This window comes from Haematobia irritans, chromosome 2, assembly GCF_050003625.1.
Source record: "Haematobia irritans isolate KBUSLIRL chromosome 2, ASM5000362v1, whole genome shotgun sequence".
In the NCBI taxonomy this organism is placed as follows: Eukaryota; Metazoa; Arthropoda; class Insecta; order Diptera; family Muscidae; genus Haematobia; species Haematobia irritans.
The window spans coordinates 201,086,635-201,105,454 of record NC_134398.1 but is presented as its reverse complement, the minus strand read 5'-3'; the positions used below and the strand labels follow the sequence as shown (position 1 = coordinate 201,105,454).

At 29.7% G+C, this 18,820-nt stretch overlaps 3 protein-coding genes across 8 annotated transcripts in view; 1 reads left to right on the top strand and 2 right to left on the bottom strand.

Annotated features, from left to right (window-relative positions):
• LOC142226920 (sialin) overlaps positions 1 to 9,100 on the bottom strand; it is a 101,196-nt gene extending 92,096 nt beyond the window's left edge. The window contains exon 1 of the mRNA XM_075297172.1: positions 9,003 to 9,100. The gene's annotated coding sequence lies outside the window, so the exon portion shown is untranslated. The remainder of the gene's footprint in view (positions 1 to 9,002) is intronic.
• On the top strand, positions 4,381 to 6,908 carry LOC142226919 (serine/threonine-protein kinase RIO3). The gene is made up of 4 exons (XM_075297170.1): positions 4,381 to 4,582; positions 4,649 to 5,391; positions 5,561 to 6,322; positions 6,393 to 6,908. Exons 1-4 carry the CDS (start codon positions 4,552 to 4,554, stop codon positions 6,732 to 6,734), a joined length of 1,878 nt encoding a protein of 625 aa, XP_075153285.1. The 5' UTR covers positions 4,381 to 4,551; the 3' UTR covers positions 6,735 to 6,908.
• A 2,548-nt stretch (positions 9,101 to 11,648) lies between the features above and the next one.
• The window catches only part of spen (spen family transcriptional repressor split ends), a 277,605-nt gene continuing 270,433 nt past the window's right edge, over positions 11,649 to 18,820 (bottom strand). For all 6 annotated transcript variants that reach the window (XM_075297168.1, XM_075297167.1, XM_075297165.1 and 3 more), the window contains 4 exons: positions 17,890 to 18,130; positions 17,413 to 17,823; positions 17,004 to 17,323; positions 11,649 to 15,457 (listed from right to left, as the gene is read on the bottom strand). In XM_075297168.1, the coding sequence (XP_075153283.1) occupies positions 15,170 to 15,457; positions 17,004 to 17,323; positions 17,413 to 17,823; positions 17,890 to 18,130 (1,260 nt within the window). In that variant the 3' untranslated portion in view covers positions 11,649 to 15,169. The remainder of the gene's footprint in view (positions 15,458 to 17,003; positions 17,324 to 17,412; positions 17,824 to 17,889; positions 18,131 to 18,820) is intronic.

The following is an 18,820-nucleotide window of genomic DNA, read 5'->3' as shown; positions in this document are numbered from 1 at the left end:
ATGATACATTTGGTAAAGAAAATTCTGTGAGGCATTTTTATCGATTATTTACATTTTAATCCTACAAGAAGCGCATCGCAAAACTGTGTTATTGGCACACAAACGAACATTGGAAGTTCATGTCAATAAGTTTGTATTACTACATTTCTTATGATTCAAATATAAATTGTCGATAACGTCATTCTAAGTAAGGAGATAACGACCAATTCTCATGCCGATAACATGGTGAATTAAAACTAATGTCGAATGTCACAACAAATGAGAACTCTGAGAATTTAATAAAAAGAAGTAATTATGGTCGAAAGTTCGGCCGGACCGAATCTTATGTACCGAATCTACTCAGAATTTCTCGACTAGCAAATATATGTATAATGGATAGTATTTCAGATCAATATTTCTATTCGTTACCAACACAACGCCAATGTTTGTGTAACTCCCATCCTATAATGATGTGTATAAACAAACTCAACAATAGATATTGTGATGTATTGTTTTTCTTGAACTTGATTTATTAATAAAAATTTATTAAAAATTATCCAAGCCAAATAAAAACCAATTATCCACATCATGTTATGAACACAAATTAAAAGAATTGTTATTGTTCAATTGAAAATCATCTCCCAGGGTGGGTGGAATTTTATATTTTGCTTTTAACATACAAATATCATACAGAGGATGGCACAAAACTCGGACAATGTCATGTTTTGAGATAGTAATGTTAAGTGTTTTTAAGTTAAGTATCGTGGCTGAATGTCGAATACTAAAAGCAAATTAACAAAAATGGCCCATCTGTTTTACAATGTTTAACTACTCAGAAATATTGCCATCATTACTGATCGAGTTCTTTGTTTTTAAATTTTTTACCTACTGTCCCAGGTTAGATTACACTTACTGTATGTGATCCAGCATATTTGGTGGCGTAACGCTAAGGAAGACTCAACTACACAAGCTTTAATTGGTTACTAATTCGTATTAACAAAATAATTTAAGGAACAAACCATACTCATATATATATATATGCAAATGTATTAGAGGCCATAGCTACATTGTTTCGATAAAATAAAATAAAAAAAAATTCCACAAAAATATTCTTCAATTTATCGACTCTTGGTTATTGATATTGGCATCTGAAAATTCTGCGTGCAACTTTAGCGAAATTTCAGCTACCCATAAGGCCAGTATGTACCTCGAACGAAATTTACGCTATCCTTAAAAATGCATTGCGTTGTTATCAATTGTTTACATTTGGTTCCCATAAAAAAGACATGATAAAACTATTTTATCAGTACGTAAATGAAATTTAGGTTAGAAGTACATAACGGGATGTTATAAGCACGGTTGCCACTCGAGCCAAAAGTAATCTACCAAACTTTAGAGCAAATTTTCCCAAAACACTACCCTACCAAACAAAATCTTATTTTGTCAATATTTTATTTCTATGGAAAATTTTGTCAATATTTTATTTATATAGAAATTTTTCTCAAAACTTCGATAGAAAATGTTGTCAAAATTATATTTCTATAGAAAATTTTATCAACATTTTATTTCTAAAGAAATTTTAATCAACACTTTATTTCTATAGAAAATTTTATAAAAATTTTATTTCTATAGAAAATTTTTTCAAAATTTTATTTCTATAGAAAATTTTATAAAATTTTTATTTATATAGACAATTTTGTCAAAATTTTATTTATAACGATCTCAAGCTTGAATAATTATTTTCTATTGAATAAAGGAAAGATCGAATAAAATCAAAATTTCTAAAATTTTATTTCTATAGAAAATTTTGTCAAAATTTTATTTCTATAGAAGTTTTTGTCAAAATTTTATTTCTATCGAAAATTTTGTCAAAATTTTATTTCTTTAGAAAATTTTGTCAATATTTTATTTCTATAGAAATTTTTGTCAAAACTTCGATAGAAAATGTTGTCACAATTGTATTTCTATAGAAATGTTTATCGACATTTTATTTCTAAAGAAATTTTTTATTACATTTTATTTCTATAGAAAATTTTTTCAAAATTTTATTTCTGTAGAAAATTTTGTCAAAATTTTATTTCTGTAGAAAATTTTTTCAAAATTTTATTTCTGTAGAAAATTTTGTCAAAATTTTATTTCAGTAGAAAATTTTGTCAACATTTTATTTCTGTAGAAAATTTTATCAAAATTTTATTTCTGTACAAAATTTTGTCAAAATTTTATTTCTATAGAAAATTTTGTCAAAATTTTATTTCTATAGAAAATTTTGTCAAAATTTTATTTCTATAGAAAATTTTGTCAAAATTTTATGTCTATAGAAAATTTTGTCAAAATTTTATTTCTATAGAAAATTTTGTCAAAATTTTATTTCTATAGAAAATTTTGTCAAAATTTTATTTCTGTAGAAATTTTCGTCAAAATTTTATTTCCATAGAAAATTTTGTCAAAATTTGATTTCTATAGAAAATTTCGTCAAAAATTGTATTTCTGTAGAAAATTTTGTCAAAATTTTATTTCTATAGAAAATTTTGTCAAAATTTTATTTCTATAGAAAATTTTGTCAAAATTTTATTTCTATAGAAAATTTTGTCAAAATTTTATTTCTGTAGAAAATTTTGTCAAAGTTTCATTTCTATAGAATATTTTGTCAAAATTTCATTTCTATAGAAATTTTTGTCAATATTTTATTTTTTAATTTATTATTTAATTTTTCTAAAATGTTTCGATTAAAGTAAAATTTTTACAAAATTTTCTATAAAAATAACATTTTGACAATATTTTCTATAAAAATAAAATTTTGGCAAAATTTCCTATAAAAATAAAATTTTGACAAAATTTTCTATAAAAATAAAATGTTGACATTTTCTATATATATTTTGACAAAATAAGATTTTTTTGTTTGGTAGGTTTTCGGTAAAATTTCATTTCATTTCATTTATTTATTTTCGCATAATCTGTAAGCCTATTGTGGCCAAATCGATCATAAGCATCAACATGAGAGACCATAAGTACAATATTGAGATATTAATACTTAATAGACAAATAAATAACTTAATAATAAAGCTACAAAAAAAATTATAAGTTTATAATTATGAAATTGTACATATAAAATTTTACATATAAATTTAATAAAGTTTAACACGAATAAGGATGAAAATATATTCCAAAAAGTAAAAATTAAAAATTAGCATAGGAACTTTAGAAACCATTGTCTATAGACTCATCATAGCTAAAGATTGGAACTCTTTGAAGGACCAAAGGAAATGCCTGCTATCATAAGGTATATAATTACTAAATCTATAATCTACCAAATTTTGGTAGATTATTTTTGGCTCGAGTGGTAGCCGTGCATATATTTCTTTATTTTCGCTGGGTACTAGCGAAAATATTCTTTGAATGCCATAAAGATATTTTTTATGGACCAATCGAGATGAATTCCGGATGATTTTTGTCCTAGCCGTTTTGGAGGAAAATATTGTTTAAGACGTTGTATTATATTAAAAATCATAATAAATTCTCCTGCTTTGTTATATGAGAAAAGAAATTAAAACGATCGTGTTTTTATTTTTTTATTTCTATATTTTATTCGCAATCGGCAAACATTCTGTCTGATTCTCCAGGACTCTGATTTATGACACCTGCGATCGGTTAAATATCTACATTATTTTTTCGTTATTTCTCTATTTCATCTGCTTGAAAAGGCTGCTTGATGGTAGAACTTGTGGTCCGTTCAAGGACTGCAAAACCTATATGGAGGATAAGCACTCCAAATATTAGTTAGCAGAGAATGAAGCCGACCCATTTTTGTCGGCGGCGGCTAACACTACATTTTTGCCTCCGGCGGCGGCGGCTTGACGGCTAAGCCGATAAAAAATTGTCTCTTCGGCGGCGCAAAATTATCTTTTGAAAAATAAATTTGAAGTTTTCCGAATTGTAATGAGATTAGTTGTACAACCAATCTTACAATCAAATTTACATTTCATTCAAATTTTTTGAGCTAAAATTTTGTAAAACTATTATAGCAACTTGATACTAATTGATTGAAAGTGGAAAGTTCAAAATTTGGGCAAAAACTATAACAAATATTATTAAATTTTTCTGATATAAATCAATATTTTAGATTAATTGGCGGCTTAATTTGAGTCGAGATGAGTTGACATATTCGGCGGCGGCGTCGACTGCTAAAAACGGGTCGGCGACGGCTAAAATCGGCGGCGCGACTCGGCGGCTTCATTCTCTGTTAGTTAGCTTCATTCTTCAAGTATCAGTCCTCAGTTGGTCGTACAACTTATCATGAGGTGTGACTTGATTACATTAAAATGACGTAAAGTACGACATTTTTTTAAACTCTGGTGTGTGCCGTCACCGAGAAACATTTTATCGGCCGCCGTTTTGGATATTACATTAACTCCGTTGTTCCGATTTCACAACAAAAGAATTTCATCAATAACATCCACTTATTCGATATACTCGATATTAGGTCTCCTATCCTATAAAAACCTTAAACATTTTATATATAGTAAATTAGTTAAGTAACTTTTTAATTTGTAACAACAATACACACACACACAAATGGCTGCCAACAACAATAACACAAACAACGGTAATCCATCCAAGTCCTCCCACATCATGTATTGAAGTTTGTAATTCTTTCTTTTCGTCTTTAAAGCAACACCAAATCCTCCCGCATCATGTTGGGGGACTATAAATAAGCCCAGTGACGACAATTTCGCTTCGATCATCAAGAACCAAGAAAAGGAAAAACATATTAAGCAGGCTGTTGAAAGAGAGAAAAGAAAACGTCAAGAGGAAAAAGATATGGAAGAGGCTATAGTGAAAAGCCTTGAGGAAGCCACCAGTGTCAAGGACATGGGGGATGATGACGATGATTGGGATTTATTAGATGGCGAGGACGACATCAAGTTCACCTTGCCGCCGGAGGTTTTGGAATTCCTTAAATGCGAGGAAGAAGAACTAAAAGCTGCCGAGACAGCTGCAGAGACAGAATCGGATGCAGTAATAGCCCAAATGTTACAAGCTCAATTTGACAAGGAGTATAACGAGAACTTGAAACGTATTGAACGGGCCCAGAATAAGCAATCGAAGATTACCATATGTCTGGACAAATACATTAAGCCCTATATTAGAGATGTGGGAGAAGACTTGGAAGATGATTACGAAGACGAAGATGATGCCCACCGTGAGAAACGTGATTGGGATCGTTTTGATACCAACGCACGTATATTCGAACAAATACCAAAATGTGGTTATGCCATGGATAAGGATGGAGAAATGATAACAAAACATGACGAGACCCTATGCGGAGTAAAAAATGCTTGTCGTATGATGTCTCTCCCTTTGGAATTTGCTACGGGAGATGGAGCTGGTTTCGATATGAAATTATCCAATAGGGTAAGTAATGATTAGAAACCCAAGCTACTGGTATTTAATATTTGATAAGAGAATTTGAAGGAAATCGTAATAACAGAGTTGATGGGGGGAATTAGTTTTTTCAACTTAGTGATTATCAGGATATGCCACTCCTCATAAAAGCCTTTTCTTTGTATCTTCCACATTTTAGGTATTCAATGAACTCAAAACGTATTCTCGTAAAGGCCAAAAGAAAAATGCTCGTATGCAGGATCGTAAGGATAATGTTGCTACAGCAGAAATGGGTGTTGATGGCCGTACTCGATTGATACTTTATAAATTGATCAACAATCAAATTCTCGAACAAATCAATGGTATTATTTCAACGGGTAAAGAAGCTGTTATTTTACATGCTTCCTCTGATCCAGCCTTTGTTGGCCCAGATCCTGAGAATCCTCTCATAATGCCCAAAGAATGTGCCGTGAAGATTTTAAAAACTACTTTGAATGATTTCAAACAAAGAGATCGTTACATCAAGGATGACTATCGTTTCAAGGGTCGTTTCAATGTTCGTTTTGGTAAACAAAACAATTTTGTCATCATCAATATGTGGGCCGAAAAGGAAATGCACAATTTGTCTCGTATGCTAAGTGTAGGCATTAATTGTCCAGAGGTTGTTATGCTTAAGAAACATGTTCTTGTAATGTCTTTCATTGGTGAAGATAATAACGCGGCTCCAAAGATTAAAGATGCTATACTGTCATCGGCCGAATGGATTGCAGCTTATGATGAAGTGGTCACAGCTATGTATAAATTGTATAATGAGGCGAAATTGGTACATGCTGACTTGAGTGAATATAATATTCTTTGGCATAAGGAAAAATGTTGGTTTATCGATGTAGCCCAATCGGTGGAACCACAACATCCTTCAGCTCTAGAGTTCCTTATGAGAGATTGCAATAACATTGTTACGGTATGTGAGGCCTGTTGCCTATATAATTATATGCCTTCTTAATTGATATCAAAAATATTTGTTTTTTTAGTTCTTTGAGAAAAAAGGTGTACCCAATTGTCATACCAAGGAGCAATTATTCGAACACATAACTTCTCTCAACGCTGAGACCATAAATGTTGCTATGCTTGAACGCATCCATACTAAAGGGGCAAACATACAATTAGCCACTGCTCCTAATCAAGATGAATGTCCCTTGGATGTCAAACCCCTTGAATATCCATTTGATTTGGCTTGGGAGAAGACTACAACAACAACACCCATGACGGAATGCAGAATACAAGCTTCAATGGCTGAAGTTAAAGATGAGTCGTCTACGTCTATGCAACAACCCATAATAGTCAATTCTATGACTGACACTGCCAATGTTTGAAAAGCGCTAGTGTTATTTGACAAAAACCAAAATATTTATTCGTTATTGGACACATAGAGTTATAGAGGCATATTCCTTTTAAAGGAATTCTATTTTTATACTTTCCTTGTAATTTTTCCCCACTATATCCGATATATAATAAAATATATAGAATCATGGAACTAGGAAAGAATATTCAAACGTTTATTATGTGCTGGGGAATATTAAGTGCTAATAAGTATATACGACCTGGCCGATACTTTTGTACCTTCAATTGCGTACAAAGTTCTACTAAAGACTGTCATCCACAGGGTTACAGTTACCGATGGCAAGGTATGTTAAAACTTCTTAATATTATCTTCTAAATTGTATGTGGGTCCATATGGAGTCTATGTTAGTTAAAATAGGCCGAAAAAATACATTTAGTTTTTGATCGTTTTATATAGAGGAGTCTATAAATAATTATTAGAGCGCCAAATTTCAATTGGATCTGATGAAATTTGTTCTTTCCGAAGTTAAATCTTAAGGGAACCGCAGCTATATATAATTATGGACCGATATGGACCAATTTTTGGAGAATTGTTAGAGAGCATATACTAACATCACTTACCAAAATTCAACCGGATCGAATGTAATTTGCTCTTCCAAGAGGTTCCGGAGTTCAAATCGGGGGATCGGTTTATATGGGGTTTATACATATATAATTATGGACCAATTTTTGGATGAACTTTACCAAGAGGTTCTGAAGGTCAGATGTGGGGATCAGTTTATATGGGAGCCATATATAATTAAGGACGAAATTTTGAAACTAACGTCACGTCTCAATATTCAAGCAGATCGGATGAAATTTGCTTTTTCAAGATGCTCCGCTGGTCAAATCTAGGGATCAGTTTATATGGCACCTATATATATAATTGTGGACCATATGGTCCCATGCTTAGATGGTTGTTATAATATCACGCCCTAATATTCAACCGGATCAGATGAATTATGCTCTTAAGACGCTTCGGTGGTCAAATCTGGGGATCGGTTTATATAGGAACTATATATAATTATGTACCGATGTAGACCAATTTTTTGATGAACTTTGATCTACCAAGAGGTTGTGAAGGTCAAATGTGCGGATCAGTTTACATGGTAGCTACATATAATTATGGACCAATATTGGCCAATTTTTACATGGTTATACCAACAATTTTTACATGGTTATACTAACATCACGTACCAAATCACAACCGTATCCGACGGGATTTACTCTTCCAGGTTAATAACTAGGGCAAATCAGGCGATTGGTCATTTTTTTCATAGCTTTTAGAAGGCATATACTAACAGCACGTACCAAATTACAAAGGGATCGGATGGGATTTGCTCTTCCAGTAGGATGCGTAAGGCAAAACTGGGGATCAGTTTATATGGAGGCTATATATAATTAAAGATCGGTCTGGAGCATTTTTTACATGGTTGTTAGAGGACATATACTAACATCACGTACCAAATTTCGATGGGATGAAGTCTAATTTGGGGGTCGGTTTATATGGTACCATATCCAACAGTGGTCCGATAAGACCCAGTTGTGGTACAATATTGAATCCTCCACCCAAAAAAGGGAAAATTAGGACTATACACGAAATGAATGAGCATACGACTTCGGTTTGAAAAACACATCGTCTCACAGACTGATGCAAGACCAGATTCAGTCAGCTTAGGCTCATCAATGTTCGAGGATTTAGAAAAATGAAGAAGGAGCAATATTCGATACTTGTTTGGAAGATAGATTTCGAACCGAAATAAAATATCGTTTTAATGCTGTATAAATATGTTACCTTTGCTTTGATGCCTACCTACTGGGCCATAGTTAGGTAGGGTATAGTGACAGCTCTATGTTTCAGTCTCACTTAGACTATTCAGTTCATTGTGATAACACAGTGGTGAGCTTCTCTCTTGCCACTGAATGCTGCCCGATTCTATGTTTATCGAAACTACAAGGGATCTTTTATATCCGAACTGTGTTCCACATTGCGGTAAAACCACTTAGAGAAGCTTTGAAAAACTCAGAAATGTCACCAGCTTTAATGAGAGTTGATAATCCTCTAATGAGAGTGATGTGTTGATAGTTTGGAACTTAATAATGGCGAATATTGGAAAATATTGGAAAATGCAATTTTACCGCATCACTACTCCATAGAACTTCATTGAGTATTTTTCAACACTAAACCAAATTGTAAATCGTTTTTAAAGCTAAGATATTTGTTGATCTTAATTAAAATACAGATAATATATAGTACTTACACTTTCACAATATTTTCTTTCAATTTACAAAAACGGTCAATTTTTTTTGTCTGATATTAAGAGTAAAGACTCCTTGGCAAAACGGTGAATTTATTTACAATTCAAAAAATGTATTACTTGGAGGCAGAAATATTGCCATACTAATCACAATGTTTTTTCAATACAACCCTGTCCATGTAGCAGTAAAGCAGTGTTGCCAAATGAATGCTCCCTAAACAACAAAAACAGCAATTGAAGAAGGTAGAGGTAGGCTCTCGTTTTTGACAGAGCGAAATTTGTAGATGGCGCTGTGAGTTTTTGCAAATATAGCTTAATAAACATATGTCCCAATAAACACAAGCATTGGAGAAATGCTTATATTCAATACGGTTTCAAACATTTTTTCAAACAATTACCTTAAAATTCAATTTGAGAAATTGTTGAGAAAATCGCGTTCTCAACAAAAAACAGACATTACCCTCAACAGTAGAATTCAACACGTTAAGGTGGGTATTAAGTTCGAGTTTAGCCGATAAAAACGTCATTTTTTCACTATTACTTTTCTTTAATAATCCATTTTAAGGAATACAAATTTCGTGAAAATTTGCTTTGGGCTTTTCCCCATCAAGTTATAATAAAATTTGCAACAAATATGTATAATTTCATGCATTTTTCTTACTGATTTAGTTTTCACTTTAGCGATTTTAGCGGCTAAACTCGAACTTAATACTCACCTTTAGCAACAATTTCTCAACATATTACCAACAACTTTTCAAACTAAATTTCATTTTAATGCTTCAAACCTATTGGGAAATTTGTTGAAGGCAATCGATTTGCAAGGCCATCTGAATTAATGTTGAATATGGGATTCACTATCAAATTGATATGGTGTTACATGTGAAAAATACTCATCCTTGTGTTTGTTGGGATATTGAATTCTACTAGAAGCATTGGTAAAGAGTCCTCTTTGAATTATACCATAAAAGTTTGTTTTATTTTGATTTGTTGTGAACAAATCGCAATGGATTTTTGTCTGCTCAGTAGCAGTGTTGCCAGGTGTTTTGTTGAGGGTAATATATGAACTTTTTCTCTACTTGAATTCTAACCTTTTCTCCTTTGATTGGGCTTACAAAAAATGATTTAAAAAAATGGCAGTGTTAAAAGAAATAAATAACAGATAAAGGAACTTTAATGTGTTTTTTTTAATATATTTTGCACAATCATGCCAAGAAATATGGTTTAAAAAACTTCCTACATTTTTAACAAAAATTTTTCTGACTGGTGTATAGGTTTAGGGGTTATTCTATTCCATAGTTTTATACCATTGTAATTTTACCAAAAAATAGGTTTAGTTTTAAAATTCTGTCTGCAAATAAAATGCATTGCAGAAAAGATTATCTGTTTACATTATTGATCAGAAGTTCGAAAAAAAAGTGTTCTCACATTGATCTTTTTAGGGCCAAAAATTTCAATAACCGATGGTTTATCCTCAGGTTACATATTAAACTGAGAAACTGGCCACTGTGTTTTGTTTCGGCGAAGAAGGCGAGGATTAATTAAAACACACAGGATTTTTTTTATTGAATTTCGTATGCAAAAAAGATAACAGAAAGTAGTTTTTTTATTGAATTATTTATCCTTTTATTTCAAAATAAAAATTAAATAAAATTCTTTTATATTTTTTTTTGTTTCTTTTAATATTTCTCTTTCACTTTTTTAAATTGTTTTCTGTTTTGTTTTGTTTTAATAATACAACTTAGAAATTAAAAAGATAATAGTAATATAATAATTAATAATGCTTAACATAATGTATCTATTTTAAATATTATAATATTCTTATTACATTTTTGTTATTTAATATATATATATATAATTTATATTTATATTTTATTTATATGTATATATTTATAAGGTAGTTTATTTGTTTTTTTTTTGTATTAATAGTTATTAACATGCTAATTTGTTGGTTGCTGTTGTTTTTTTTTTAACTATTTCTTTTTCTTATATTTGTTTATATATATTATATAATAGCAATATATTAACGATGTTTGTTGTTTTAATTTTTTTTTAATATTTTTATTTTATATTTACATAGTACTTTTTTCGGAGTTTATATATTATTATTATAACATACAACTAGTATATATTTTTATGTAGTTGATATTTTTTCTGGTTTTTGGATATCATTACAACTATGAAAAAAATGGACTGTACAAAAGTTGATTTTTGTTTGTTTGTTTGTTTGAATTTATATATTTATTTTAGAATGATCTTTCTTTTACAAGAGCTAAGGACCTAAGGTTTTTTTTTCATATGTACAGTTTTTAGATTGGACAAAGAGATAGAGGAGGAATATGGGAATATGTGTTCAAATTTTTATATATGCATGTATATTTTATATATTACAAGATAGAAAAGTTTATAATTTATAATAATAAAAATCAACAAAATGAAATGTCAAAATATATAGAGTGTTTGTTTTATATTTCTTAATTCCAATATTTGTAATATTTAAAACATATTTTTAAAAAACATTTTAACAAATATGTTAAAAATATTTGTAAATAAATAAATAGAAAATAAATAAAAAAGAAAAGAAAAACACCTGCCACTAAATTAAATTAGACTTTCTTAGAAAATAGATATTTTTTTCAAAGTTTCGTACTATTCACTTTCTGCAACAAATACCAGTTTACAGTCGATTTCCTCATATCTGAAACGAACGTATTCGTTCGACCGAAATGCCAAAAACAGGCGATTTTCCTTTATAAATTCAGACGATTGGGACATTCTAGTCGAACAAAAGCATTCACACAAAAAAATATTTTTTGTCTTCAATCACACGGAATTGGATCAATCAATTAATTTTTAATTTAAATGTCTTCAATCACAGAAATGACATTATCAAGTAAAAAATTAATTGAAAGTCAATTAAAAAAATAATTTATCAAATTTCAATTAAAAAATATGTTGAATCAATTAAATTTTTAATTGAATATTTCTTGAAACTCAATTAAGACTTTAATTGGAAAAATTTTCGTGAAATTTTTTCTGTGCTCGTTTCGGTGAATATGAAAAATTGGCTGTTAATTTTGGCGTAATTTTTTTGTAATAATGTTAAAACTTGTAATGATTTGGAAGATTTCCAAACGGTATTTAAGAAAATTATATTAAAGAAATTTAATGATTTTCGCTATGAAAACCTAACATAGTATCGAGCTTAATAATTAATTTTAGGCTGATTCATAGGAAATTTTCGGAGCAAAATTTTTCATATAAGTCATCATCATTATTTTAGGGCTTAAGGCATTTGGCTGGCAGTGGTGTGACATAAAACATTTTTGAACATATATTTATTATGTTATATTAAAAAAAAAAAAAAATGATGCATTTTATTTTTTTGTTTTGTTTTTTTTTTATGCAAAAAATAAAATGAGCATTTTTTGGTGGGATATTTTTTTTTGTGTAGAATATTTCCATGTTTTACTATTGTAACTCTTTCTTAAAGAAAAATACTTAAAAATTAAGAGCTTCTAAGGCTTTATAAAATTATAATTTCTTGAATGATGTTAAATATATTTATGGAATATTCTACAGTAATTATGGGGCTATTACAAAACATCAAAATCACATTTAAAAGAGCAAAAAAAAAAAAAAAAACAAAACAAAAATAAATAAATAAAAAAAAAAATGAGGAAAAAATGTTCTGTTCAATATGAAATCAATGACAAATTAATATAAAAAATCAACGATATAGAACATTTGTGGCAGAATAAAGTAAAAATTATTTTTTAATAAAAAAAATTTAACCAAAAAAATTAGTGGACCGAAAAGCGAGCCATCTTAGGTTTAGTTATTTATATAATTTACCTTTTTTAATTTAAATTTGAAAAATACAAATCTCAATCATTGGATATTTTTAATTCTTTTGCATGAAAAAATTCAGTATTTCTAACATAATGTAAACATGATATAAGTGTGAACAGTCTACGTATGAACGGTATATATGTTCATATGTATACTACGTTTACACTATACTAGAAATGTGGAACTTTGTTTTGAGATTTGAAAACTATATTTTCGTGCAAAAGAATGATTTCAAATGCAAAAAAAACATATTCAATTTTATTCAGAAAGTACAAATTCATTAATTTTTATGGATGAAAACTCATGGTATTGATATTTATTCAGTTGAAAAATTTATAACTGAGCTTTCTTTGGGTTGAAAAACAGTTAATCAAAACTTGAAAACCTCAATACTAGAATTTAGGTAAAGGTAAAATAAATTGCTATGATGTAAAGCAACCCCGAACCTCTTGGACATTAGGTTACACAAAACCTTTCCTCCATATTTAAATCTCAACTTACATCAATAGCTTTATATTTTGGCCAAAATCGTAACTGTTTTTGAAACATATTAACCAATATAAAACTATAGTATACAATGCAAATGTTGTGTAAATCGTTGATATAAAAATCCCCATTTGTCATTGAGGTCATATTAAATTTTCAGCAACGCTTTTTTATATAAAAATAAACACCCAAATATTGACATTTCATTTAATTTTCAAATTTGGAAATTAAAAAAAAAAATATAACAAAGATCAAAAAGATCGGAAATCTATACATACATATATATAAAACCAAGGTCATTTGCCTCTTGGACATTAGGTTACACAAAACCTTTCCTCCATATTTAAATCTCAACTTACATCAATAGCTTTATATTTTGGCCAAAATCGTAACTGTTTTTGAAACATATTAACCAATATAAAACTATAGTATACAATGCAAATGTTGTGTAAATCGTTGATATAAAAATCCCCATTTGTCATTGAGGTCATATTAAATTTTCAGCAACGTTTTTTTATATAAAAATAAACACCCAAATATTGACATTTCATTTAATTTTCAAATTTGGAAATTAAAAAAAAAAATATAACAAAGATCAAAAAGATCGGAAATCTATACATACATATATATAAAACCAAGGTCATTTGCCTATGTTTGTTTTAAATTAAGGAGAGAAAAAAATTATATTTTTTGAAATTTTCATTTTCATCGTCGTTGAGATCAAAAAATTATAATAAATAATATTTATTGTTGGTTTTGTTTTTGTATATAGTTTTTTTCTAGCATTTTGTTTTTTGTTTTTATTATCTTTCTACATATTTTATAAAATAGGTATCATTTACGTAAGTATATTTCTTATGTATATATATTTATGTATATGTGTAAAGTCTAAGATAGTAAAAATATTAATAATTAAAAAATATATATTTATAGATATCAAATTATAAGCTAATTTCATTACAGCAAGGTTATAACATTAAAAACAAATTAAAAAAAAACTAAAAACCTATATTTATTATGCGTATTCACGAAAAAAATAAAATAAAAACAAATTCAACATCAACTTATAACAGCTGTTTGTAGTTTTGTTTTAATATACACAGAAAAATTAAAAATTTATCCTTATCGAAGAAAATAAGTTATTTATAATTAAAAGAAACACTTAGGATTCATTATTATAAATATTAGTTTATAAGTGGGGGAGGGGTGGGGGGCTTTGTGGTAAGTTTTGGGTTTTTTTTATGTGTGTCTGTATATATACATAGTACAAGGGAAAGGAGGGGATGTGTTTAAATAGTTAATTTTTACAGTTTTCTTTTAATTATATTTATATATTTATCTTTATCATTTTGTTTAGTTTTATTTTCTCGTCTAACTAACACTTCTGGTGCATTTTAGTTTAGTTTTTTTTTATATAAATATTTTCTTCATATTTGTTGTGTTAAAATTTTGTAATTTGTATTTCTGTTTTATTTTAATAATGGGTTTTGTAATTACATTTTGTTTTATGATTTTTTTTAACATTTAATTTTCATATTGTTTCTCTTTATACTTTATAAACAAAGCATGAAATCATGCTTCTTCCATGATTTTTTCCATTTAAATTAAAATACAAGTTCTTTTTTGAGTTTTAAATTTTTTTGTCTGCAAAAAAATTTGGTTTCATTTCTAGTCTCATTCATCTGTTTCAAGAATACGTGTAATACGTGTCCATAACATTTATGCAAGGGGGATGCATTTTTGTTTTGTCTTAGCTGGGTAGTTTAGTTCGATCTTTGTATTTACATTTTACTCACATTTGGTTATGTATATTACCAAGGTCTGTTTGTTTTATTTTACACTGTAGCAATTACTATCAATAGATGAGCAATGTCTGCTACACGATTCTTTAGGTCTGGGGCTGCTTTTTCCAAATTTTCATTCGCAAAATCACATGAGGGAAATATGTGAACCACATACGCTGCCTGTTCACTTCCAGGCATTGGTATATTCACAATACCTGCTGCCATCTTCTGTTGCAAATATGTTATAAAGCCGGATTGTAAATTCCTTGATTGTTGCAAAACATCAGCATGATCACGGCCACAGGGTAAAGCCAACAGCATACAATGCTCATTTTCAAACTGCAAAAAAACAAAGGATGTGTGTGTAAGGATTTTGTTTAGTCTCTTGAATGTTGGGGTAAAAACAAAATAATTTGGACTATGGGCATATATAGACATTCCTAGTGGTGGTCTCTTGACGATAGTTAGTAATAAAACCACTCATATGGATATGAACCTATTTCACATATCCTTTCCAAGAGAAATGGACAAACAAATTTCTTCTGGATGTTTAAAAAGATGAATCTTGGGCTCAGTTTATATAGGGTTTTATATATTCAGAGCATTTAATTCTAAGGGTCAGTTTCTTTATGCCTTCTTATTACTTATCGTGTCAATAAAACAGCTGATCCTATGCAAAATGTTTACTAGCTGGTGGTCTATTCTACGTTTAACTATTAATCGGAGGATGAGAATCTGGCCACAAGACTTTTTGGCTAAATAAAGTAATTATTCTGTCCTTTTTCCCTTTATAAAGTGACCAGTGTTACCAGTATTTATCTGGTTCTTGTCCCCATATTAGGGCTCATTGGTCCCCAGAAATCCCTAATTTAATTAAAAATACTAACAAAAATCCCCAATAAATTTTTATGACGAAAAAATAAAGAAATAGACTCTTGTAGAAAATGAATAATAATTTTGAACAAATAACATTTTTGGTATACTAGCTTGTGAGCTGCATTATCAAAATGTCAATGCAGAAACCCTTAGTTCAAAATTGTATTTTTTTATAAAAAAATAAATAAATTGTATTTTATTATAAAAAATAAATTTTTATAGAAAATTTTGTCAAAATTAATGTTTTATAGAAAATTTGTCATTATATAACAATTGTTAAGAAATTTGTCCCCAAAAATCCCCAATTTAATTTGAAAACCAAATCAATCACCTTAGTTCAAAATTGTATTTTTTTATAATTTATTTTTATGATTTTTTTTAAATTGTATTTTTATAGAAAATTTTGTGAAAATTAAATTTTTATAGAAAATGTTTATTTATAAAATTTTATTTTTATTGAAAATTTTGAAAAAATTAAATTTTTACTAATTTTTTTTCTATAACATTTGGTAAAATTTTATTTTTATAGAAAACTTTTTTATATAAAATTTTGTCAAAATAAAATTTTTATAGAAACTTTTGTCAAAATTAAAATTTTGTAGAAATTTTATTTTTATTGACAATTTCAAACTTTATACTTTAGAAAATTTCGTTGGATCATTTTTGAAATTTTGACAATTCACTGTGATTCTTTTTTTAAGCCTGATGTTTTATACGAAAAGTCCCTAAATATATAAAGATTTCCACCAAGTCCCCCAACTCAAAAATGTCCATCCCATGGCTGGTAACACTGTAAGTGACTTATGACCTACCTTCTATCTTCCTCTATCTAACATCTAAATAATCTCTTGGTTATGAAATTGAAAACTTCTCTTGTAACTTCGTTTTTTTTTTATTCCTCGTCCCCTCTTATTGGAACGTGGAAGTATAGATATTCTTCCGATTATCCGTGCAGGTGCCCGAGCTCTAGATAAGTGTAATTTTTTCTGGTATTCTCAATGTTACATACCTGCATTTTCTTGGCAACACCCTCCAGCTGTGTCTGTTCCAAACGCATACGTTGGGCAATACGCAAAGGTGGTGTACTGCCATCACCATTACAGGGTAAAGATGCCCTTGCCACATGAGGATTTCCAAAGACAAAATGCATTTGTACAGCCGCCTGATCTGTCTTCAGAGCCAAAAGTCCTTGCCACATTACTGGATATCTTTGAAGTAATGTCAAAAGTGAATCCGCTTGAGGAGGCGGCGGGCCTTGGGCATGTGATGGTTGCAATTGATGTCCAGTGGATGACGATGCTGAGGACACTTGCATGTTATGTACATCGCCTTTAAGATGATAAAAAAGATAGATACAATTTTTAATTAATTCAATTTTCAATATTAATGTCTCGTAGCGCATTTAAATTGTAACTCACCTGTTCTGACAAGTATTTGCTCCTTTTCTCGCAATAACTGTTGTTGTTGATCTCTTTCGCGTTGCTCCCTTTCACGATCCAGCAATTGTTTGGAATGATGCAAGCTCGTTGGTGCTCCCGAAAGAGGCACTGGAGCCACAGCGGTCGCTGGTGGAGCATTTGCCATAAATGGACTACTGGTTGCCGACGAAGGATGCGGCACAACGACAGTAGGTGGAGGTGCTACAACACTATGCGCTGCCGCCGATCTATGTGCTGGTGGAGGTTCTAAAGTCATCTGTCTTGCAGGATCATAGTAGGCTGATGGTGGTGGTGGTCCCCCTGCCGGAGGCGCTCGACCTGTAACATCATAATGTGTGTGGGCGGGTATGCGGGTGTTATGAACATATACTTGAGCCACTTGTGGTGAATCTACACGAAAAAAAGATAATGTTTAAGAAATCCTTGGTTCCCAGAAGAATATTAATTGAATTATACCTGTTGCCCTATCCTGAGGGCTTTGTAGACTATGGGGTACAGATACAGTTCTTGGAACACTTCCAGGTCTTCTTAATTCTAGCGGTGGACTGCTTCCCATCAGTTTTTCATCGAATTCACGCAATGTAGCAGGATTGAGAGGATTAAGAGGATCATGTTGGCGCAACAACTGTTGATAGATCATTAAATGTTCACGCGAAGGCACCCCACGTAATGGTCCGCCAGGGAATGAAGCTTCACTCTATATGATGGAGAAAATGAGGAATTATTATTAATTATAGCGAAAATTGAAATGCCTTAAAGTAATCGGTAAAAAGTAAAATCAAAAACTCAAATGATCTAACTATTAACAATTAAATAAAATTACCGGAGTTATTGGAGAAGCTTGTTGATGAGCTGGAGGAGGACTGTGTGTATTGCGAACCACAGTTTTACCAGCATTACCAAATGCATTAATCTCATGCTGCGTCCATTAAGAAATTTTTGAGAGATGTTATAAAATTTTCAAACTAATATTTAAAGAAATGTAAAACTAACTGCAAAAGTATTTCAAGCCGAAGTCAAAGATTGAGAAAATCACAAGAAAATTTCTATAGAAATAAAATTTTGACAAAATTGTTTATAGAAATAAAATTTTGACAAAATTCTCTATAGAAATAAAATTTTGACAAAATTTTCTATAGAAATACAATTTTGACAAAATTTTCCATAGAAATAAAATTTTGACAAAATTTTCTATAGAAATAAAATTTTGACAAAATTTTCTATACCAAATAAAATTTTGACAACATTTTCTATAGAAATTTTGAAAAATTTTTCTATAGGAATAACATTTTGCAAAATAAGATATTTTTGTTCGGTAGTTTTTGGTAAAATTTTCTCTAAATTATGATAATTATTTTGGTAAATTTTTGACCCGAGTGGTAATCGC

Coding starts and splice junctions, on each gene's coding strand:
- LOC142226919 (XM_075297170.1), top strand. CDS start 4,552: ATGGCTGCCAACAACAATAACACAAACAACG. Junction 4,583..4,648: donor CAACAATAACACAAACAACG/GTAATCCATCCA, acceptor TCGTCTTTAAAG/CAACACCAAATCCTCCCGCA. Junction 6,323..6,392: donor ATTGCAATAACATTGTTACG/GTATGTGAGGCC, acceptor TTGTTTTTTTAG/TTCTTTGAGAAAAAAGGTGT.